The sequence below is a fragment of the Cyprinodon variegatus genome, unplaced genomic scaffold (assembly GCF_000732505.1).
Source record: "Cyprinodon variegatus isolate N-32 unplaced genomic scaffold, C_variegatus-1.0 Scaffold469, whole genome shotgun sequence".
Classification (NCBI taxonomy): domain Eukaryota; kingdom Metazoa; phylum Chordata; class Actinopteri; order Cyprinodontiformes; family Cyprinodontidae; genus Cyprinodon; species Cyprinodon variegatus.
The window spans coordinates 290,132-315,017 of record NW_015150922.1 but is presented as its reverse complement, the minus strand read 5'-3'; the positions used below and the strand labels follow the sequence as shown (position 1 = coordinate 315,017).

Sequence of the window (24,886 nt, the reverse complement as noted above, 5' to 3'; positions counted from 1 at the left end):
CATTTGTATTGTGTTATGTTTACATAATCATAACATTTGGTATTATATGTTAAAGGACATTCACTAACAGTCTGCTAAAAGTGTATTTGGACATGGGGCATTTTTCATGCCAGTTCTCTTTTCCTCTTATTAATTTCATGGCGTAGTTATCATAATTTTATGTTGTTTGAGATAAAAACATTTTGAAGTCAGTGACACTCATAGATTTAACTGCGGTGTCGCTTTATGTCTAGATCTCCCTGCCCTCTCGGATGTCCTGCCACATCACAGCTATATATAGGATAGGTCTCTGTGCTCCCTCTGGGCTCGCCTTGAATCTGACAGGCCCTTTTTGTGCATGTCTGCCTGTCTGTCTGCCTTTTTACTTCGGGTAGACATTTTAATACGGCTACTTGTGTTGTTTATTGCAAAATGAGGAAAAAGAATAACATCAGGGATTTGTGATATGCTTGTCTAATATTAGGGGGGAAAAAAAAGCAATTACATGCTCTCACCATGTCAAAGTAAAAGGAGATAAAAGCAGGTTTATTTCAGGTGCAACCGAAACACAGTAATTAGAAGGCCTTAACGACATCTCTTTGGCCTCAGGAGGTGTTTCTTAAGCAAAAGCTTCCTTTAAATGTGATGGTTGTGTAGATGAGTGCCGCTTTGGGGGAAAATGTTTTTTAACCGTCTGCTGGCAGTAAAACAGCTTGTATGGCAAAGCCATGTTATTATCTCTTACCTGGTATCCGTTATTCTTTTATTATGAATTTGAACTTCATAAATACTTTAATATATACAACACTGAGGCTTATTGGAGTTGCTGCCTTTAGGTGTTTGTACTGGACAGTGAACTGAGAAGTTTTAACTCACTGTTGGATAAATTTCACTAATTAACTTGAGCATCAGTTGTACTGTTGCTGCTTCTAACTGTAGGTTCAGGAAAGAGTGGTGATTTCATTAAGTAAATAGGCTCAGCATTGCTTCCATTTATCATACACCTTGGAGCAACAGGGAAACAAGAATGTTGGAGGGTTAAAATGCTCACAGTCATCAGTTTTCCTCATCCAGGGTTATTATTGTGAGGCTTTTTAAAACAATATTCCCTCCTATATATCACAGGAATTTAATATGTTGACTTTTTTGGAGTGTGTAAATTGGCCTTTATTCTGTTAATCCAGCCCCATGAGTTGTTGACTGGTGTATATTATTGAATGTAATGAGCCTGTTTGTTCTTGTCCGACTGATGAATTAATCTCATAGAAATAAGCCTTTTATTTTACCTTTCTTTGTACTTGATTTACCTTGTCATTGTTTCGGCTCACAGTTTTTCTATTTGCTCTATGGTTTATGCGTCTATATACACAAGGGTCAATGCTTGAAGGGATTTCAATAGTGCATGTGTGTATCCATGTGGCTTTTCTGTACTTTCTTTGCCCCCAGTCGCCCCTCGTCCACTCAGACATGCCTGGGATTCTTTGGCACACCCTTAAAATTCCTCACGCCTTTCTTTTCATTTGTGGTTTTTTTTCTTTGACTCCCCGATTTGTGGAAACCATAACACCAGTAAATGATATCTTTAGCTCTGTGACTACAGCACATTGAGGCGCTCTGTACTTCTAAACTTTTACTCAATGAGTGCAATTACAGTCCATCTAGTTCTGCCCCCTCCTGCACCATCACTTTAGATGGCTGAACAGCTACTCAAACCATGGGTTTGTCTTTGGAAGTAGGGCCTCTGTGTGTGTTTGTCTGTACACAGGGTGGTTTGTTTAGGCTAGGGTCTCAAGCAGAGTGTTGCTTTGTCTCTGTTATTTCCCTCTATTGACCAAACTCCCTACATCCCCCCTAAACTTCCGCCGTTAGCTGTGAAGCAGCTCCATGATGGATGCAGCTTCCCTGACTTCGTCCGTTTTTTTATTTTCCTCTCATAACAGAGATAGAATTTTAAGTTGTTAACAAGGTGGCTATAATCGTCAACTGATTTAGTAATCACGGTTGCACAGCGGAGCAGTGGGTAGCACTGCTGCCTTGCAATAAGAAGGTTCAGGGTTTGATTCTTGGCCAGAGCTCTATCTGCGTTGAGTTTGCATGTTCTCCCTGTGCCTGTGTTGGTTCTCTCTGGGTACTCGGCTTTCTCCCATAGTCCAAAAGCATGACTGTTCTCCTTAGGCAGGCATCCCCAAAGTCGGTCCTCGAGGCTCGCTGTCCTGCAGGTTTTAGAGGTTTCCCTGCTCCAGCACAGCTGATTTACATTGATAGTTGATTAACAGGCTTTTGCTGAACTGCAATCATCATAATCAGCTGTGCTAAAGCAGAGAAACCTCTAAAACCTGCAGGACAGCGGCCCTCGAGGACCGACTTTGGGGATGCCTGTCCTTAGGTGTGAGTGTGTGCATGAATGGTTGTTTGTCTCTGTGTTGCCCTGCGATGGACTGGCGACCGACACCAGCCCCCCTCACCACCCCAGCAGGGATAAGCGTGGCGGAAAATGGATAGATGGATGCATTAGTAATCAATTAATTGTGTAACTTGAGTATAGAGACTCTAAAACATGCCGATAGCTGACAGAGTTGCCCAGCTTGAGCAGTAATTGTACCAAAATTGTAAAAAACTATTTAAACACTTTGCATTTAAGATAGAAATTTTTTTTGTCTGTCAATATGCTATATCCAGAAGTGGAAAAGTTTTATATTCCCCTTTAATTTTAATTTAATAATAATAATAAAAAAAAGTCTTCTTTAAAGAACCTTTTGGATATCTGATTATTAATCTTAAAAAGTAATTGACAGATTAATTGATTTGCAAAATAATCATTAGTTGCAGCCCTACTGAGGTGTCCGTCTGCTCACCAAATGATATTTTAGCCAGGTCAAATACAAAAACCTGTTTTGAAGATTTTTTTCTCTAAAAACATAATGTTTAAAGGGCAGAACCTATACACACCAAATCAATGGATGGATGATCTGATGGATTACCTGTGGCTAAGTGGCGTTACATCTACACCTAGCTGACTGAAAAACAGAAGGCAATCTAAAGTTCTGCTGAGCTGCCATAGAGGCCATAAACTGACCATGTAGCTGGCTTGGGTCACTGTAAACAAGAGGAACAGCTATATATTGATGGCAAACTGCACTTGCACAGCTGGGTGAGTAACGTTATTTAAGCAAACATAATCCATACCAACGAAAGACAGACTTTTATTTACCTTAATTTACCTGGTAAGGACTGCATTCAACAGCATGTTTGATGATCTTTTTCAATCCACTGTTTTATTGCTCTTAACCAAAGCTACCTTAGTTTTTTTTTGTTTTTGTCTGGATGTAGCAGGAGGTATGGAATAAAACTTCAAATTGCTTATTTAAGCTCCCCTTGTAGCCGACCCTCTGATGTAGACAGAAACACGGTCTAATGGTTTTTCCAAATGTGCTCTATTTTACAACAAAATCAGATTCCCGCATCCCTTCATCAATAGGTTATATTTAACTTCTGTCAGTGATCTGCTTCACACGCCAATCCATTTTTCACCACTTCACCATCTGTCCTTCCATTTGTATTTCTCTGCAGCTTGTTTGTAAAGCTTTACCTCTTTGGTAATATTTAAAATGCTTCTTGAATTTTTGTTTAGCTGAGTTTCATAACGGATGGAATGTTCGGGCGGGTATCACATTTTAATTGCCATGTAATCACACTGCAATAACATGATTGACCGACAGTAATTGTAATTATGGAAAAGATCAAAGAAGTACTCAAAATAGTTGGTTAATCGTAATTAATATTGTCCAGAAAGTTTGAGCGTATGACTTGGAACATGTATTGTTCTTTTCATCTCTCTTAAGAATCAATATTCTTTGTTGGAACGAGTTGTAAATCAAGAAGCAATGGTGTCTTTAAGCTGCCCAGCCTACATGCTGTAATGAGGAAGGAAGATGAGGACAGTCGGAGGCGAGCAGTGTTCACTCTAGATGTCTGGTGAAAAGGTTTCATCCAGCCCCAGAGCAAACAGGCTGAAAGTTCAGTGGATGATTCAATGTGCAAATGCTGCACCGAATCTTTCACATCATCTGCTGAGCTTTCTGCTTTTCCCTACTTTATCCGGGATATGATCAGATCCATGTTGTCAACACATCAGCAGGTCTCTTCAACTGTTCTCATCTTGCTGCAAGACAAACACATAGTTACTCAGTGTACTTTTCTCCATCAGTTATTGCCTCCTGTTTGCTGTAAACAGACATTCTGCTTCCCTCTTTGCCTTTTCCCTCCATCTGTAAGTATGTTTCGCTGTTGTAAAACATCCTGGTTTCCTGGTATATCTGAGCAGCTACAAAAAACACACAAAAAAAAAACAAGAAAACGTCCTGACCAATGATTTTGCACCTCCTCTTGCTGTTTAAATGTGAAAACTGCCCACTTTTAATTTTTAAATCAACAGAAAGGCTCTGCGTTACAGTCTCTAAGCTTTTTAATGCTTTACATTAAAACAGAAGGACTTGAAATCAATTCCTATTAATGCAGAAGTTGGTGCCGAGGAGCTGAATTAGCTGAATTGCAGCTTGGATAAAGAATTAAGCATAAAGATATTTAACAGGTTTGCTGTTAATTATGTATCATAAAGAAAGACAATAAAAAAAAGCTAAACCAAACACCCGTATGGATGCTATAGTTATTTATTTTTATTTTTCCATATCTAACTATGCATCAGTTTATTTATCCGTTTCGGCATCTGAGCGCGCCGCGCAGTGACTCTCTTGCCTGTTCCTTTTGTAACAGATGGGCTTTTTCTCTTGAGCGAAGGGGGAGAAAAAAGGACGATGGCTGTAATTCAAGAGAGTGGGGAGAAACGGGTGGTTTTATGAGTGTTTACAAACCTTTTTACTTTTAATGAGAAGAGACAGCACGGCTCCTCTAAAACAAAGCAAAGGCAGAGGGATATTTTCTTCTGGAACTTTAACATTTTGTTACTTTACAAGTAGACCCGTGCTGGGATTAGATTTTCTGCAATTATTATTGATAACGTGAAGAAATTGACATTGTACAGAAATCCTAAGTATAAACGCGTAATGGGCCTTAAGTTAAAGACCTCCTGATCTAAATCTATGGCAGCCCTTCATTCATCTAAATCTATCTAATCCGATCTGTAATCCAACAACACTTTTGCCAAATTGTGACCAGCCCAATCGCTAAGCTGTCTGCCACAGTATCACGGTGATAGTATCTGTTTCACTAAGTGGACGCTTGGAGCAAACGGTAGCTCGTTCATTACAAGGCAGTATTAACTCTACCAGGAGTTTATAAATGGGTTGAGCTCCCATAGATGCTCTGTCTGGTTCGATCTGTTGCTACTTTCTGCAAGTATGTTTATTCATGAAAGACATAATTTTTCCTCCAAACAATTGCTGTGTGTCTTTTTGCAGATGCTGAGGGATCCCTATAAATCTGTCTTTATTTTTTTCAGACATGGCCTTCTACCATCGTAGCTCCTGCAGAGGTGCTATACAGGGTGAGCATAGGGAAGTGTCAGGATTAGAGCTGAAACAATTAATTGGATTCATCGTGATTAATCGATTATAATTGGATAACCAAAGGTTTCTTAAAAAAGACTTTTTGCTCAATAAACCAAGTGAAAATAAAGCTTTTTCACTTGATCAGTGCTGGATAGAGCATTTTGACGGATGAAAAAGAGTTTTTTTCTTGTGGCAAAATGTTTACAAATTTATTTAAATATATATATATTTTTTACAATTTTGGTATAATTACTGCTCTAAGTGGGTTGCTCTGTCAGCCAAATGCATGTTTTACAGTCTCTATACTCCAGATAAAGATTAATCGATTACTAAATTAGTTTACGATAATTGCAATAATCGATTCGTCCGATTATTGTTTTCAGCCCTAATTTTAATATCATTATACTATAAAAATATTATTATAATTTTCTTTGAACTGAATCCTTTTTTTCTTTCTGGTATTTGCTATTATACTATATTCAAAACGTTGGCTTATTTATAATTTTTAGCCACTATTAAGAGCGATTTAAGAGGGGCCAAAGAGCCACTTGCAGCTCTGAAGCTGCGGATTGCAGACTCCTGGTCTAAATGATGCAGCTTTTCTCTAATAGTTCACAGAAGAGGTGGATTTACAGTTTACTCATTGCACAGAAGTAAACTCTGTAAATGGCCGATGCATTCTTGCACAGGATTCCATTGGGCAATTAAAAAAAATTTAAGAATGCTGTTTGTTGGATTTTTTTTTTTTAGGGGTATCAGAGTTAAGAGGACCAAATGCATATACACACCACACTCTTCTAAATCCCCAAACTATACTATCCATTTTGCATCTGTCTTTCATTAAAATCCTAGTAAAATACCTGGCAGTCTCAATGTCTCTGGAAGAAGAAACGTTCCAAAGGGGTATTAAGTTTGGCAGGTTTTCTATTGCTGGTTGTAAGAAGAGAGGAGTGCAGGGAAATAAAAAAAAAAGAAAGTCTAAGCCAGGTAGGATTGTTGTGGCAGCTACGAAGAATTAGGATGAAAAATCTACGAGGGGGAAAAAGAGGCGGGACTAACGAGAGGCTCATCAAATGTCCCAGCCTGTGGAGTTCTCTCTTCCTCTCTCTCTCATTCCAGACTTTGGTAAATGATTTCAGTGACGCAGGAAACATAAACAGGGAGACATGCTGAGAGAGAAGAGGTGGGGTGTTAGCAGCTGCCGCCTTTCTGTTGTTTTATCCAGACTGCCAAGCTAGTCTGACACGAGCACACAGGAACAGTCAAAGGTCATTGTCCTACCCTGTGTAACAATGGAGATCTTATTTCCAGCTTCCAGCTGCCAGTCTGTCCATAACTAAAGCCTTTCTATGGAGGTATGTCGTTAAAGGGATTTGTTTTCCAGCACACACACAAAAAACCCACTTTACAAGTAGGTCCATGTGGAAGGCTTGCTCTTACGTTCACTGTGTGTCTGTTTCTATGTTAATGTCACGGCTGTCCCGCCCACTGAGGAGCTCTGTAATTACCCCCCATGTACGGCAGAAGGTGGCCGGGAGCCTTTTCAGTGCACTGAGGCTCATAAAAGGCGTTGCTTTCTTAGACTCATCCCCAACCAGATGGATTGTGGGATTGGAAGTTAAAGTTTTTATGTTTATTAGTCCTTCAGCGCTGCTCCATATCTGAAGCTCAGACATCTGCGTTTGGAGCACTTAATGACACGCCACCTTTAAATGTAGTCTCTACTTAGCTTTTGGGCCGTAATACTTATGTTTTTTGTTGTTGTTTTAGCTGCTGCATCGCTTGGGGTTTGCAGCGTGAGGTTTAAGTGGTAACTCTGAAGGGAAACTCCACTTTTTTCACATCAAAGTGTGTTTACACATTTGAGAAAGCACTGCTGCTTACACAAAGTCCTCTTTGGGGTTCCAGAGGGAGATCTGTAAAGTTCCCACAATTGCTGTGAACTTAGGGGCTGGTTATACTCCCCCAGCAGTGAGTCGCAGTGAGCTTGTCAAAGGTATGACACAGATATTTTTGATTTATGCCCAAATTTGAACTATTACGCCACAACGCAAGAGGGACAATCCCGAACTAGCTGAGGGTCTAGTTACGGACGAGGCGGTGAGGAAGTGAGGGCAAGTTTGTCCGACAATGGAGGGACATGAGGGCCAAAAAGAGCGGGGATCCAGGTGCAAAAAGGATCCCAGCGTTCTCACGCACCTCGCTCTTCTAGCTGGTCCATGGCGTTTTCCACCATGGTGGTCATACAAACAAAACAAGCCTGTTAGGTACCAAACAGGAAATACGCATAGTGTAGAGCGGATGTAGATTTGACCAATCAGAGGCCTCCTGTCTGCGGTCACCTACAGTTTTGGAGAGGTGCAGCAGAGTGTCTGCGGAAGGGGCGGGAGCATATCTGCGTTAACTGCGATACCTGCGCAGACAACCTGGTTACTGAGTGTAAATCAGCCTTTAGGCATAGATATGCAAGAAAGAAATGTTGTGTTTTTAAAATTTGACAATGCAATATTTGTCTATTTTACATAAACCTTTACCACTCCTAATGTAGATCTTATTGATTAAAGGGACAAAGTGGGTTTAATATTATTATCTTAATCACAATATTCAGCAATAATATTGAAATTTAATATTTTACAATTATCATGTAATGTCATCTTGACTGAGCTGGCTACAAAGCAGTGGACATGTTTTCTTCTATTTGACTGATTAAGATTTGAACATATACTATAATACTCTTTATAGCATAGTGCAGAGATAAGAGTCCTAACAGCATGTAATCATTAGGCCTCTCCTGACCTCTAAAGGTTACTGATTGGATTCAATTTATTGTCTGTCTAATGTTGGAGACATGATGCTGACATGTTCCTAAATAAAAGTTAACCATTGCTAAGTGGATCCAAACCTCACATGGTGTTCAGTACATCTAACTGCTAACAGTTTTACTATAATTTATTTCACTTTGATGGTTCACAGTGTCGTGGTTTAGCAGTCATGGGGAGCAGCTTAAATTTTTCTACTTAAAAAGCACCACTCTTAAGTTTGATGTCAATTTTCAATCTTTATTTTCTAAACCTAAGATTGAATCTTTTTTTTTTTTTTTTTTTTAACTGGGGAATAAGAATTTACAGCATTTTTTAGAACATTTATTTATTTATTTTTTTTTTTTTAGCTTTTCTAAAGTGATTGGTGGAAGCAGCTTGTTATTGTTGTTATTTCGGATGACATTTTTTTTAATGTGATTTACCGTTAGGAGTCCCGCTGAGATTAAAAACCTTCTTCAAAGGAGTCCTGGCCCAGAGGCAATACAAAAAGAATATGTTGTTGACTTTTTAAATCTTCTCTAGCATCTTGTATTAGCAAACAGCATGTAAACCCTTTTAATTAAAGACTTCAACCTCTGTTCTTAGGCAGTGTAAATTCAGATTTGCTGAGGTTTGCCAACATCTCCAAACCCAGCATAGCAGGAAAAAAATGAATTAAGCCTTCCTGTTATCTGCTCTTACCCTCTGTTTGCGCACACTGTATGAACAACTGACATACAGTATTGCTGCAAAATAAATCAATGACTTCTGTGGTTCTTTTGACCTGTTTTTTTTCAACACCCCACTAATTGTAAGAATAGGCTGGTTTGAATCTTCAATAAAACAAGATGTTAAAACGTGTTCCATGTAGAATGTGTATGTGTGTGGACTCTTTAAATGTTTTTGTGTGTGTTTCCTGTTCAGGCCCAGTCCAACTCAAACTCTCCCCATTTATTTCCTGATGCATCCCAGTCCTTATCTTTACAGGATAACAGTCAGTTAACAAATCAATCAGCATTCATAAAATGATCGTGATCCAAATTAGAATGATTTTTACGGCTTTCTTGTCATTTGTTCAAGTAAAGGGACATAATGACACACTGGTAAAGGCCTCTTTGTTCAGGTGCTGCAGGAAATAAACTGAAATGTTTTCCTCTGCGTACGTGCAGAGTAATGGAAAGGTAAATTGGCTGCAGAGGATGTAACTTTATGTCTATTCAGGGCTGGAGAGCAGAGGTCATGCTTAGAAAGAACACCGCCCTAGAGTTAAAAAATAAAAATCATGTGGAGCTTTGCTTTAATGCAGTGAATACTGAATCTGACATGTTTTCTGTGTAGTTGTCTTAAAAACAAAAACAAAACAGCTCTTTATAAAGAGATAAATATATGTTTTTAGGTGTTGTATCCAATCTTCAATAGCCTGTCATTTGCAGTGTTTCCGGAGAAATGAGTCAGCAGTTTTAATGTACTCCCTCCTTTTTTTAAACAAGACGTTTTCACTCTCACAAACTTAAATATATTCTCTGGTATGCAGACTTGTTAGTGCAAGATTTAAGAAACAGAGCGTGCCTTGTAATTCTAATCCAGGAAACATTCCCCTTTCTCTGTGCCTGTCACAGTCATATGTGGACTCCTATAATTCCTATAATGCTACATATGTTTTTTTGCATTTATTTGAGCACCATTCTTTTCTTTATTTGCCCTTTGATAATATCAGTGGTTCTTTAAGGTTTATCGCAACCCCACTCTCTTAAACGCTTACATCTACCACTGTGTACCTCAGCATGATCTGACCTGTCCAAATGTAAACTACTGAAAAAAGGCATTACACTTTGTACAGGTGGTCAGAATTACACAGCTGCCAATCACATTTATATCTTCTCACTGTTGTTTGCAAATCAAACCAGATGTTTAATGGTAACTTCAGAGGCAGGTATAGTCAGAGTTCTACCTACTGATGGGAAACTACAGCTATGAAACCCCTAGATCTTTTAACATGTGTGTTATTTTCTTTTGTAAACAGCTTTGAGTGTGAAATTATTTGATTTCTGTTGCCTCACAATTTGTTCTGTTTATCAAATTCAGTTCTTGTTTCTTTGAACCATGGAACATATTTCGATGTTCAAATATATAGTTATCTTCTCCTTCCTTGGTGTGCTTTTTTGTTTATTTTGGGTGAAAACTTTGAAATGTTTGCTTATATATCAACGGCGAACATTTGGGGACGGGTTCCAGAGTGTAATGGTTTGAAAACATCTCAGTCTCCATTGTCGCAGAGAGAGGAAAAATTGATTCTTTCTGATGGGGAAGACTTGTCACATGAACATTTGGACTGAGATTGGCAGAAATGAAGGAGCATGAACACAACCGCCCTTGGTTTGAAAAATAAATGAAATCATTTACCCATACTGGATCGAGAGAAAGAAAGGCAAGACGACTAGATAAGGTGCAGGCATGTGAGACACAGCTTGTACTGGCCAAATAACCACTTTATTGTTCTATTTAAAGCTTACTCGTGTACTACTATAGGGCAATAGTGAAATCTTGGTGTGATCTGAGTCCGACCGCTTCGAGGTGCTTCTTTTGGAATAAAGTACTTGGCAGAAAGCGCGTATGCTCCACGAGGGTTACGCATTCAGTGGAGCCTCACTGTTAGAAAAGATTCCTGACCCTTTTACCTCCTCTCAAGTGGTCAACTTTGTTTTTGAAGCTGTGAGGGAGGCATTGGTTGGCTTCAATCCAACACAGCTTTCTTTGCACAAAGAGGAAAGTCCTGTAATTCAGACGTCCTGTTGTCACAATACTTACAGCATGTGTTGTTTAAAGTACTGAAATCTCAGAGTCAATTAAAAGTATAAAAGTATAGGTACCTCTCCAAAATATGACTGGTAAAAGTCCAAGTCACTGACTGAAATGTTACTTGAGTTAAAGTCTTGCCAAAGTATCTGAAATGTCTTCTACTTATGTATGAAAATTACTGAAAAAATAGATTTACTTGAGTAATGTAATAAAAAGTATAAATAAAGGCAAATGCAGTTTGAATGACATTTTTTATATTTTTGGTAAACTTTTATACTCAAGGAAAGTGTAAAGTAATCCAACATATACAAAATGTAATCCAAAATGTAATCCAAAAGTACAGTAGTGAAGTAACTTTACTGCGTTACTATACAACACTGCTGACAACAATTTTTTTTTATTCACCCTCTATGGTAAAGCTTAAAATATTTCATACCTCTGGCAGATTTGAGTTCAAAATCATCTTTTAACTTGAGATGGGATGTCCTCTTAAATACAAATTTGTGGTTAAAGAAAAAAAAACAACTAAACTTTTGCAGTATAATATAGTTTTGTATTTTTTGAAAGTTCTTAATATAAAAGGATTTGTTTTGCTTATACCTTAGTTTCCACTATATCCGGCATGTTCCCCAGCTCCTCTATAAAAAACTGCCCTGAACTTCTTAATGGGTGTTTTTAAGCTTGTTCATGTGTTTGTGGTGTTTGAAAGCAGAAGAATGGGAGTTTACTGGTCTCATGTGGCATAAGGTTTATGATATTTCCAGGCAGCATGTTAATGGCAATACTTCATAAAATATGAGCTTTGTACTAAATACGTTTTTTGTTCCTACATTCATAAGGTGTAGTTATGCAAACACTCATCCTGATTTTATTGTTTGACTGTTCTTGTGAATAATTAATACCTTGTATTTGTCCTTCTGATGTCCTGTGTACCTTTTATTCCCCCTCTGCTCACCCTGCCTCATGCGCTGTTATTAATCCTGTTTTATGTGTTGTTCCCACAGTGCACCGTTGCTTTAGTGATTGGATAAGGAACACACTGTGGACTACCAGCATGGACCTGCAGCACCCTGCCATTTCTCAAAACTCATAGTTTTTGGGTAAGTGCAATGTTTCGTTTTTAAGTAAACAATATCCAGTAAAGTATACCTTTTAGAACCTGCATTTTGTTTTTTTTGATAAATTCAATTAAACTCTTTGAGTTGCTGACCTAGAAAGTTCTTACTGATATATTTTCTTTTTTTCCTCCCTTTTTTGATATCTGTGATGCACCAAATAATCCTCACAGCCTAACAGCTGTGTGGATTCCACAGAAACACAGCTGTGGTCTGGTTCCACATTGATGAATATGGTCTCTGAGCCATCCAATAAGTACTAAGGTTTCCTTTCATTCCTCAGTGATCATAGTTTTACTGTCTTTTTTTCACTCTCTCATTCTTAGATCTGAATCTCCTGTACTCTGAAGTGTGAGCAGCACCAGTCTGTGGCTGAACCCCTACAGGTATGAAGTAAACATTGAGTCTTGATGTCAGGCTTCTTGTTCAATCACTAAATCCACTTAAATACATAGAGTCAAATGTGACTTGGGATATTTGGTCTGGAGAGCAACTTCAAGTATTTCCTAGCAACCTCATTTGTGCATGGCAATGGGTGGGGAAGGGGGTACCTGTGACTAGGGCTGAAACTAGCAATTATTTGCAAATCGATGAATCTGACGATTATTTTTTCGATACTCTGCTTCATGAACTCTGTCGTTTTGGTTAACTCTACTTCATTTTTAGATTTGTCTTATATTATTTACAGATCTTCTCTCATTACTGAAAGATTTAGGTCATTATCATAGAGGCCAGACCAGGTTGTTGTTGACGCAAGTTAGAAAAGTAGATACACTGAGTATACCTTCACTATAGACCCCATTCTTGGCATTTTGAAGGCCAGAAGAACAGTTATACCACTTATTTAAAAATGGCTGACTCTCTGTTTTTAAAGCTGTTATTGAAGACAATACTGTTACTATTTTTATACCTCGACATAAAAGATTTCAGCTTTATTATGAATTTTTTTTGACATTATGTCTTATATGTATTTCTATGTATTAATCCACAGTATCTTTTCTACTGCAGGTCTTGAGTTACTATGATGTCAGTGGACATGACCAATCGCAATGGCCCTGCTGCCACGCCTCCCTCTTCTCTTAGCCTCCGCTCATCACACAATCAGCTTGTCAGCGGTGACGTGATCAAGCAAGGCTCGGCCACGCCACCAAAATGTCGCAAGAAGTACGCGCTCACAAGTATCCAGGCTGCCATGGGCCTCGGAGAGAGCACACCACCTGCGACATCACCGTCGTCCCCACCACAGCCCGCAGCCTCCAACAATCCCAAACTAGCCAAGAATGGGGCCAATCAGCTGCGTAAAGCTGGTCAGGACCACAATAAAAACACAACCGACCCTGACTCAGCAGACCCAGAGCATAACCCTGAACCTATAGCTGATGATCCCAATGTTAACACAGAGGAAGAGCATGACAGTCAGTCTCTCACCAACAATGATCGAGAGGAAGACATGTTTGAGGTGGAGCAGCAGCCAGGTTCCCCTAGTGATGTCGAGTCGGAGCCGAAAACAGAGCCACATGTGGACTCTAACATTAACAGGACAGTGGAGACCAAACTTAAAAGCAACACTGCAGATTTAGACTTTGACTTGAACATTGAGGTGGAGGAGCCTGATGACATAAGCATTCTGTCTGAAAGGGAAATCCCTTCAAAGATGAAGATAGAGGAAGATGATTTGGTTGAGGACCCGAGTGATGAGGAGAAGAAACCTTTGCTCTGCCTGAAAAATGATTCTCCTTCGAAGGAGAGCAAAGTTTCCCCAGCATCTGAAATCATCACCGAAATCCAGTCCAACATCACGTTCCTCCAATCAGGAAAGAACTCCAGGGTTCCTCCCCTGCTCTCTCCGCCAAGGCAAGGCAGCCCAGAAGACACTCCCCTGCTCTCTGCTACCTCCTGCCCCTCCTCCTCCTCCTCTTCATCTCCAGAGACCAAGAAGGACAGGAGGACTGGAGCAAAGACAGACTGTGCTTTGAACCGGATCCAGAATCTGAACCCCAGTGATGAAGAGCTGAGCTGGACTACCTTGTCTCAGGACAGCAACTCCCCGGAGGAGACAGGTACTCACACAAACTTATCCTGTGAAGAGTTTGTTACTGATTTTTATAGCTTATTTTGTTTGCCAGCTGATTCTTTGTGAGGCTGAGTGACCTGGACTGGACTTTTTGTGTGTGTTTGTATGCTCTGTTGTGGTTTCACCATCCTCTCACTGATGACATGTTTCCATTTCGGGTAACTCGGTTTGTGTCTGTGCACGTAAACACTTGTGCGTTTACAGAGCTGAATGCTGGGACAGAATAACAAACGCTGCAGCTCTCAGTAAATCTCTCCTGGGATGGGAACCGACCTTGTGACCTCATGGGTGGTTAGTAAGCATTTCAGCTCCGTCCATCTGTCCTGAATTAATACAAAACCCATGACTGTGGTTATAGTTTTCCTACATGTCATGGAGGTCCCTTTAAAAAAAAATCTTAAGTTAACAGTTTCTGTAAAGCGATGTCTCTATAAGTTGGTGGGTTCAGCAGCATAGTTGATTGTCTGGGTTCAGCCAATGGCAAGCAGCTTATTCTACTATTGATTCTTGTTTCATGGTGTTAAGCGGTTTTAGTGGCTGACATTTGCATAAAAGAAGAGATTTTGTTTGTTTAAAAATGTAATCATTGAGCAAACAGACACCTCATTAGTTTGCATGAGAGCTAAACCAAACCACCACAGCCTGGAACCTCCTCCTAATGCTGGTCACCAGTTTGGTTGCACATTGCTGTTGAATGGCATCCACTGTTTTAACTAGTGTTGTGCCGATGCTATTTTTTGGAACTGATACCGATACTCATCACAGCATCTGTCACTAGTCACCTTTGTTTGTGTTGGTCAATCTGGCAGGAAAAGCACACCTAAGCTAAACCTGCAGGTGTTTGCTGTGGTATAGGCTAAGACTGGAGGGAGTCTCTGTTAATGTTAACATCTCTTTGGTCAGAGTTTAGTCTTAAGGTCAGAGATAAGGGATTGCCTCTGGTTGCAGCCCAATACTATATTAAGAATTTGACGAATTGGTCTTGCAGAACTACAGGCCCATCTCTAACCTCCCTTTCATCAGTAAGAATATTGAAAAAGTTGTGTTTCAGCAAGGCCCTTTTAAAAGTGATGCTGCTTTCGAGTCTTCCAGTCAGGTTTCCATGCCAACCACCATACAGAGACTGCCCGGATTAAGTTGTTCAATGATATCCAAATTAATTCAGACTCTGAGAGAACCCCAGTTCTGGTATTATTTGACAATGTAGTGTTTGATACTGTTGATCACACATTTTATTAGAGCGTCTGGAAAACTGGGTTGGGCTTTCTGGTACCGCACTGGACTGCTTTACCTCCTACCTAACACACAGCTTTATTTCACAACGTCACTAGGTGACATAAATCCATCGCATTGTTGGCTAAATGTTTAGAAGAGATCAATATGTGAATGTGCCATAATTTTTTAAAACTGAGTAACAAAACTAAGGTAATAATTTATGGATACAAGGAGCCGAGATCCAGAGTTAGCTCATAGCTTCAGCTACTAAAGCTAGAATCAACTGATTATGGCCGAAATCTTGGTGTCACGATGTACTCGGACCTGAACTTTCAGAGGCACATAATGGCAGTCATCACCTTTATCACCTTAAGAACATTTCCAGGATTAACCAACTAATGTGCAGCCTGGATCTAGAAAAACTCAGTGTATTCTGATATACTTTAAAGGTTAAAATGTTACCAACTCCATTGCTGCAGAAGTTTAAAGCTCAAAGGCATGAAACAGGAACTTTGTTGTTTTGTGCTGAGCCTTCCTTTCATCTGCTCCAGTCTCTAACATCTCACACCTCTGCAAAATGGTGTCAGTGTGACCTGGTAACCATTAGGTAAGGTTCGGATGTTTCTATCCATCCACCTAATGCATGGTGCATTTCTAATGTATTTGCATTGCATTTTAAGGAAAAAGTATCTATATTAAGTTCTAAATGTATTAGTAATTAGGAATAAATAGATAAAAGTTTTTATCATGTTAGCTTTCTAATATTAAAATAGCTGGTATTTTAACTTTTCAATATTTTTTTTCTATTTCTGTTTATTGTTCACTAATTAAGTGTCAGCATTATGGTTAAGATACAGAAGATTAACTGTAGACTGCCTGCTTATAAATCCTTTCAATGAACCACAGAGTTCCCAAAGAGTCATCTAACTGTCTGTGTCCCTGTTTCTTGTTAACCTCAGCAGCAGATCTATTCATGTTCTCATCATTACTTCTCAGCATTATGTTAAAATAGGAATCTAAAGTTTTAATTTAGGCCTGTCAGACAAATGAAATATTTCCACCGTCTTCAGCCATGACCTCTGACACTGTTCGCTGCTCAGAGCCAATTTGTCTCCTGCAGCCATAGTTCAATTCTTCTCCTCTTTTAGCTCCCTGATGACTCACTGTCCTGTCAAGTTGAAGGCTCTGAGCATCTGCTTGTTTCATTTCTCTGTAAGTTTGATTGCCTGCAGCAGATCTCTTTGAATTTTTCATAATGCATGTTTCACTATTCTTTAACCTGATCTTAGAGGTTCAGTTTCACTGTTGTAGTATATAGTTGATTCTATATGTTCATATTGAGCTGGGATTGTGCAAATTGATGGTGATGGCTCTCTCTAAACATAAGGGCTATGGAAATGAACAATAATAAATGTTAAAGGGAAGATTTCTTCACCTTTTGGTGCCAGAAACAGATCCTTCCAGTACTAATATAAATACACCGCGCTCTTCTTTGATGTAACCTTGTAAGCTTTTTCTTTTAAATGACATACATATGTATTTAAATTAAAATTAATTTCTTATGGAAATATGCATGATTACTGTGCAGCTGTGTTAGTTAGCATCCATACTTGTCCTGAAGATCTAGCAATGAAGATAAAGGAAACAGAGGAAAGTCTGCTTCCTCTCACACAAAAAGACTAGTGGTCGTCTGTAACTCTTCTAGTTCCTAGTCCCAGACAAAAAGATCAACACCTGGCTGATGGATGTAAACAGAGCTCAGAATGGTGTTCTTTGGAAACGGGGTAAAATATCTTCATTTTCCAGCTCAAAAAGTCTTCAGGCTTAGGAGTTGGCTGAAACGCCTGGTTGATGTTAACAGGTTGGCTCTGTGTTGATGATCCTTCCTATTATAAAAGGAATTAGGTTTGAATTAGATCTTCAACAAACTATTATTTTGCAAATCGATCAATCTGTCGATTATCTTTTGATTAATAATCAGATAGCCAAAGGTTCCTTAAAGAAGTTTCTTTTTAAATTAAGGGCCTTGGGATCGTCAGCTATAGGTTTAATTTTAAATGAAACCAGGTGAAACTGAATCTTTTACACTTGAGGAGTTCTGGATAGAACATACTGACAGATGAAAATGTTTTTTTTTAGCTTAAATGCAAAATATTTATATATATTTATTTTACAATCTTGGTATAAGTGCTTCTCTAGGTGGGTTGCTCTATCAGCTAAAGGCATGTTTTAGAGTCTATACACTCCAGCTGACAATCAATCGATTAGACTTAGATTTGGACAACTTTTATTGTCATTTTATTGTATACACATAGTGTATTCAAAACGAAATTTCATTTTGTACAGCTTTCAGACAGTGAATGAACAGCTTAGCAGTGAAATTAACATTTCCATTTAATAAAGTGCAGGAGTGATAACATGTGGGGGAAAAGCTGTTGCAGAACCTGCAGGACCTGCATTGAATGCTGCGAGGCCTCTTCCCAGAGGGCAGCAGGGAGAACAGTCCATGTTGGGGGTGTAATAGATTAATCGGGATTATTCCGATTCCTTATTCCAGTTAGAATTTTATTTTTTCGGGTGAACAAAACATAATTATTCTTCTATTGATTTTGTAGCTTTTTTTCCTGGCATGAGGTAAAAGAACTTAAGGGTTAATAAAGACTCATATTTTAAATTTCAAATAGAAAAGAGTGCGTCTAAAGCAGTTTTATTATTTGTGATGGTAGATTATCATTTCTTTTCTCTATGTGGCTGGTCTAAATTGCACTAAAAATGCTCCAAGTAATAAAAATGTAGAGAGCTTTACAGTATGCTGGGCGCCTCTAGAGCTGTCATGTGATAAAACCCAGCTGTGATGTCAGTGTAGTCCAACCCCTCCGGGTGGATGTATAGAACCACTACTTTACGCATAGTTAAGCACTCTGAAAGAATCATTAAAACATCATTACAATGGTCTATTCTACTGCTGCTAATTGTAGGAATGGCTTTGGATCTGGAAAAGGAATGTTTAATTTTTTCGAAGGACCCGGTTTTGTGTCAAATTTCGAACTGGAAAGTAAATATATTAGACAAAAAATCAAGCAGACAATCTGTTGCGTCCAAACCGATGCAGCAAACTATGTTAGGATCACTTCACGGCAGAATCTTTTATCATCAATCATCAAAGTTGTATTTAATATACCAAAGTTGCAAAGACTTGTTTTCTCTCTTGTATAGCTCTAATAAAGTGCCTGATGGCAATAAAGCTGATTCAAAGCATTATTTATTTTTTTATGAAATATTTTATTTCATAAAACAACTAACCCTAGCTAGTTGCACAGTTTAGTATAGCTGCAGCTCCAGACCGATTTCCATGTCATTATGGTATAACATATAACAGTCAGTTACCGCAGGCTGAGACCCACAGCTCGAACCTCACCGGCCCGAAGTCACGAGTCAAACCGGGTAAAAACCACATTCGAAGGGCAATGTTTCCCACCCAGCCAGCAGAAGGGATCCGGTGCTTGGACCGCTCGCTGCGATCGGATTATTGAGGAGCCGCTTTTCCAATCCATCTGTAAAATGTTATGAAACATAACGAACTTCCACTGGGGCTGTATAAGATCAAAGAACATTTAGCAGTGGCGATTAAACCAGCGAGCGTTAATAAAACCACTAAGACTCTGATTGCTTGGTATTCATCCTCGTTAAAGAATAAAAACTCAATCACAAAGGTAAATAAATATTGACTCGCTATCTAAAATGACTAAACTGATGTTAAGGCATCCTACAGCGCCTCAGTGGGTCATGTGACCGAATGAGAAATCTAGCATCATCTGCTATCTTAGTAAATTATTTTATGCTATAAACAACAAAATGCTGGACAATTTTTTTTTTTTTTTACTTGTGATGTGTTTATTTTTTAACATACTATCAAATGAGAAACTGTAAGTATGTGTTTTCCATTTAAACTTTAATTGAAACACCTTTGAAAAAGATTTTCAGGTAATTATGTAAGTTTGTACAAAAGATGCAGTGATTTTCAAAATAGTTTTATAGAACTACCCCAAAGCCTTGCTGGATGTACAGGTTACAATGTTAGCATCAACGGGTGCTGGAAGATGAGTTTTTTGAGACAATTGTTTTTGCTTTGGAGGATGTTTTTCAGAAGTCAGTCTCAAACTGTCTAAAAACATCAACTTTGCTTCTCCTTCTTCACCACTTCCACGCCTTTCAGCTGGACATGATACTAAATGACTGCTTTCAGATAAACAAATGCAAGGTGGAGAGATTGCTTTGTTATTAACCATGCTCACACTTTGTCAATGAATTACCATGTGCTGAGTTGCTCTTTATTTTAAGGAGAAGAAGGAGAAAGGGTTTGTTTGATGCTCCATTTAGAGGAAACGACAGCAGCAAACCTTGCTTAACTGCAGGGCATGCACGACCTCTCTGTTCTTTCTATTTCAGTCTCCATCTCTCTGTCTGTCTTGCTTGTACTTCTCATCTTCTCCCCACCTTCTTATCTTTTTTTTTTAGATTTTGTATAAGATGTATCTGAATACCCTCCTCTGCTCTTTCTCCTTTATTTTTCTCAACCCTCTCTTGCTGTGTCCCCTCCTCTCTCTCTCTCTGCATCTCTTTTTCAGTCTGTCTGGGGTTTTTGCTTTGATTACAGCAGCAGGTTTCTTGGCTGTGTGAGAGGGAGCCAGTTTCTAACTATGATGCTGGGGAAAGACTATATGCTGGCCATTGTGATTGTCAATTATGAGGGTAGGTGGATTTGTCGGGGTCTGCCAGCGGCTTCACCGTGGGGTTAGAGTTCTAGCGCAGTCTGAGTGGGTCTGTTTAAGCATGCATGTGCAGCTTTATAGATGTGTGTGTCTCCTCTAACTGGAAGTCTGATCTGGGAATGCTGTATTGTTCTAGTTTTAGGGGACTGTGACAGATGGGATGCATGGCAGTGATTACCAGTGAGAACATGTGTATGTGTTTAGAGGTTTGCTCCCTTCCCCCTCTGCTAAACTGTTTTTATTACATGGGGCTACATTCTAACTGAGGCCATCATAGGCTCTGTTTCTCACGTATGGCATATTTAAATCAGCAGCCTAAGTGCAGTTTGCCAGCCGTTTGCATCATTGCTCGCATGCTAAGTCATTCCTCGGTTCCCACAGTGCTTGCAGAGATTGTCACTGCTGGTGTTGATCCCAGATGAAACCTTCAAAACAGCCTTAGCTCTTCTCAGAGTGTTTCCTCCTGCATGTGTGCACATGGTGTAATCTATTTCCACTCATCTCATGCTGGCCTGAGTACACTTAATCACAGCAAACAGTCAGCATTTCTCCTTTAAAACCATTTTTTTTTTTTTTTTGCTCTGACCTATTTTTTCCTCACCTTATAGGACTCCATCTCCCAGCAGAAACTGCTTCATAGCTCCGACCTCTGAAAGACTGACTTAGAGTCTAGAGAAGCCCCTTATGTTATGAATGTATTGTGCCTTGAGAAAAGTATTGCTACCTCTTGAACCTATTCAAGCTGTTTTAAAAATGCTTTGGTGTGTTATATTCACAAAGCAGTGCATCTATGTAAAAGATGGCCTCAAAGCTGAACATCAGCTCTGGTCTCTATGTCCTTTGCAACTTTCTCCTTTCAGTGTGTTTATCTGTAATCCATCCCCTCCAACCAGGTTCTCCATCTTTTATAAAGAAAACTTTCCCCTCGGCTTGGTGCTGTCACCCCTATGTTTTCACAGTAAAAGTATTGCATTAAGGGTGATCTGCAGTGTTTTGTGTGTTTTAGACAAAGGCCATAGGGGGGTTGCTTTTTGGTATCAGAGTGAGGGCCTTTTTCTCACTTCCTCTTTTGCCTATTATTAAGTTTAGGAACAGATATGCGTTTTAAAAAATAGATTTTCCAATTCTAAAACTATACTAATCTTAAAGATTGATTCACATAACCAATGATTAAAAAATATATTTTCCACTATTCTTACAGCTGTCATTAACTACCATTACTCTATTTATATATTTTTTTATTATATATTTTATATATACCCATCTATCTTTTCTTGTTTATTCCATCACTGTGGGCCGTGTGTCTATCTCGTGACGTCTTTGGGTGAGAGGCAGGGTCCACCCTGGAAAGGTCGCCAGAGACATAGAGACATACAACCACACATGCACACACTCACACCTAAGGACAACTTAGACATGCTAGTTAACCTAACAGTCATGGTTTTGGATTGTGGGGGGGAAACTGGAGCACCCGGAGAGAACCGACGTACACACGGGGAGAGCATGCATACTCCATCCAGAAAGACCCCAGGCAAGGAATCAAACCCAGAACCTTCCTGCTGCAGGGCAACAGTGCTAATATAATACTAGTATCAATATATTGCATGATTACATTTTCTTGTCATTCAAGTAACAGTTTTTTTTTATACAATAATCCACTTTGTGATCAGATCCAACAGAATCGAGAATCAACTTGAGAATAAGAATCAAATCAGTTCTTGAATTTGAATCTATACGTGGTCGTATTAAGGAACCAAAATGTGAAATCAGTTTGGGTTAGGTTTGGTTTTGCACCAGTAATATTTAGGATTATTTTATGGTTAGGGAATAGATGGGGCTGAATATAATAATGATATTTAAAGTGATGTTAAACAGTATGAAACTCAATCAAAGTCAACACCTGCTCCTCAGTATGTAGCATACAAGAATGTGTGTGTTTTAGTGTGTTTATGGTGCATTAGCAGCTTTCATCTCAATCAGGACCGGCCCAGTCGTCTTGATAACATATGGCTCGCCGTCATGGCAACATCCTTCATCAGCATCATCAACACTTGAGATCTCTTCGCCCTGCAAACACACCCATACGCTACTGCAGCTGACCAGTTCCTCAGAGCTTATATCAACTTTATGAGCTGCTAGAATCTGCGATGCAGCTTGGCATCTTCTTAACTGCCTTCCGATAAAACCTCTGCTCTATGCACACCAACATGCCATCAGTGTGAGTGTGTGTAAACGATATGTTTTTCAGTAACTATGTAGCTCGCTCTTCTTCCAGCCGTCTTACTGCCCCATAAATTATGGCTCCAGGCAACTGCTGTATGAGCAGGTGTTGCTTTCTGTTAACAGAAATGAGCTTCAGCTTCTAGAAGAGCTGCACAGAGTTTTTGTGGAACTCTAGATGAGGTGATTGGAGTTGTATGTTTTCATCTGGGAAAACGCTTTGTTAAAACCCAGCCAGCCTTGCTGATTATTATCGTTTCAAAATTTGCAACCTTGGTTCAAAAAAAGCTTTCTGAAGAGATTTTTCCTAGTTAAGTCAGAATATTTTAGTTCTTTGTTTTGTTGATCGTACACATCTAAAATTTCAAATGAGAAACAACTGCTTTGTTAGTTTTGTTTATTTTTCTACCGGATTCATCAGGCTTTAATTATTAAGAATATGTTGATTGTTGCAAACTTATTTTGAGAAAACCAGTTTTCTCCAATTCTGTTTTAGAGCAAGGCTCTAAAACAGAATTAAATAATCTCTATAAGAACTTAATAAAACTTATTCTTCTCTTGTCCCTCTCATCAGCACCATTCATTTAATAGTTGCTTTTCCTCACCGTTGGGGTGACAGATCGCAGCTTGGTTTGATTTGACTGTTTTGCATGCTGGACAGCAGTTTTTAGACCTTGCAACGAGTAAAAAAACAGAGAAAAAAGCTTAGTGACATAAAAATGCTTTTTGGAAAGTGGGTTCCAGAGAAATATCCAACAGGAACTCAAAGTGGAAACTTGCCTGTGGAGGAAGTTGGTTTTTGTCGCTCGAAGAGGAGAAACAAACGGACATCATGTTCAGACTTTTGTTGTAGTATTAAAGCAATGATCTCTCTGCCTTTCTGTGCTGTTTTTACCATAGTTTACATTATCACCCTTAGTGCTTTTGATCAACTTCAACCAAGCATAGATGTGAAGAAATAAAGAGTTTTTAAAACAATACCTTCCTTCATGTCCTGTACATTGACCAGCTATAGGTAACATATTGGATTTTATTTTTGGGTTTTGTTGTAAAGATGGATTAAAGATGGATTAGATGCATATATATTTATGTATTAAAAAACATTTGTGAAAAAGGGAGATATCTTGCAAATCATTGAAATCATTGAGCCGGCTTATGTAGTTGTTTCTTTTCATTAGTAACTTTAGCTTTAGATCCCATCTGTAACTCAGTGCCCCTCCCTGAAAGTGTCTCTGATTCAGTCTAACTCAGAAACTCAAATCAAATAAGAATTAGTAGAGACATTTAAGTTTATTGCATCATTACTGCCAGTTCATTTTTCAGTGTCCGCCTGTTTCCACATGGATGGATGGATACTGTGGGCGGAACGTTTGACTGACAATCGAATATTAGAAGAAATAAGCAAAGGATGGAAGCAATGAATCAATCAATTACAGTTGATGTAGAAAATAATCATCCCTGTTTATTACTGTTATGTTGAGGCAAACCAGTCATACATATACTCAGGATTAGTGCATTCAGAATATGTGAGATGATTGTGTTGAACCTGAGCACGATGGTTTCATGGCTGTACTGTCTGTGTGATGGCTTTTCTACATTGCGTGTGTCTGTGGGCATGTCTTTGATACCTTTTGGGGACAGTTTTCCTGGACTTTGCTACATCCCGGGGACCAACAACTGGTGCCCAAGAGGAGACGATTTTGGGTTTATGACTAATGTATGAAATGATTTCAGGTTAGGGTAAAGGACTGGGTTAGGGCATTTTAGATAAATGAAAATCGGTGAAGAGTCCCCGTAAAGATAGTAAGACATAATATGAATGTGTGTGTGGGTGGGTTGCAGATTTGTATCAACAAGTTGTTGCTTTGCTGCTTGAGGGAATGGAGATATGGCTTGTTGAAAAGACAGCTGCAGGCAGCAGTTTTCATAATCCTGGACAGCTGTTGGTTTTGCTCAAAGACCAATGAGATCATACAGAACAATAACTTTCACTGCATATCAGTGTCCTTATTCCTGTGTTTATTCCTTTTATTTCTTTCACTTGTTTTAGGTTGTTTACCAGTTGTGTGTATTTAGTTTGCAAAAGTAAGAGAGGCATGTTGCTACAGAGGAAGAAGTCATGGGAAGCAACAACCAGAGCAGAACAGTGTTTGCTCTTCCTGTATAACAATAAATCATTTACTGGATTCCAACGCAGCCTGGAATTCCATCTGAGTAGTTTTTAAGTCTAAATAACACTGAAAGATGAAGTTCTTAACTTCATGCTTTCCTGTATTTCCTTTCTTTCCTTCTTCCTTTCCTTCTATTCTTCTTGTGTCCTTTGTTCCCCTCTTGCTTCCTTCCTTTTCTTCCTAAGTGTTTTTAAATCTCCTTTCTTCTTTTTTTCTATTATGGTATTGTTCCT

The 24,886-nt window shown here is 39.0% G+C and overlaps 1 protein-coding gene across 5 annotated transcripts in view; it reads left to right on the top strand.

Annotated features, from left to right (window-relative positions):
- apbb2 (amyloid beta (A4) precursor protein-binding, family B, member 2) overlaps window positions 1-24,886 on the top strand; it is a 69,227-nt gene that overhangs the window by 13,823 nt on the left and 30,518 nt on the right. For all 5 annotated transcript variants that reach the window (XM_015389673.1, XM_015389672.1, XM_015389671.1 and 2 more), the window contains exons 2-4: window positions 12,091-12,186; window positions 12,528-12,587; window positions 13,210-14,261. In XM_015389673.1, coding sequence (XP_015245159.1) covers window positions 13,223-14,261 — 1,039 coding nt within the window. In that variant the 5' untranslated portion in view covers window positions 12,091-12,186; window positions 12,528-12,587; window positions 13,210-13,222. The remainder of the gene's footprint in view (window positions 1-12,090; window positions 12,187-12,527; window positions 12,588-13,209; window positions 14,262-24,886) is intronic.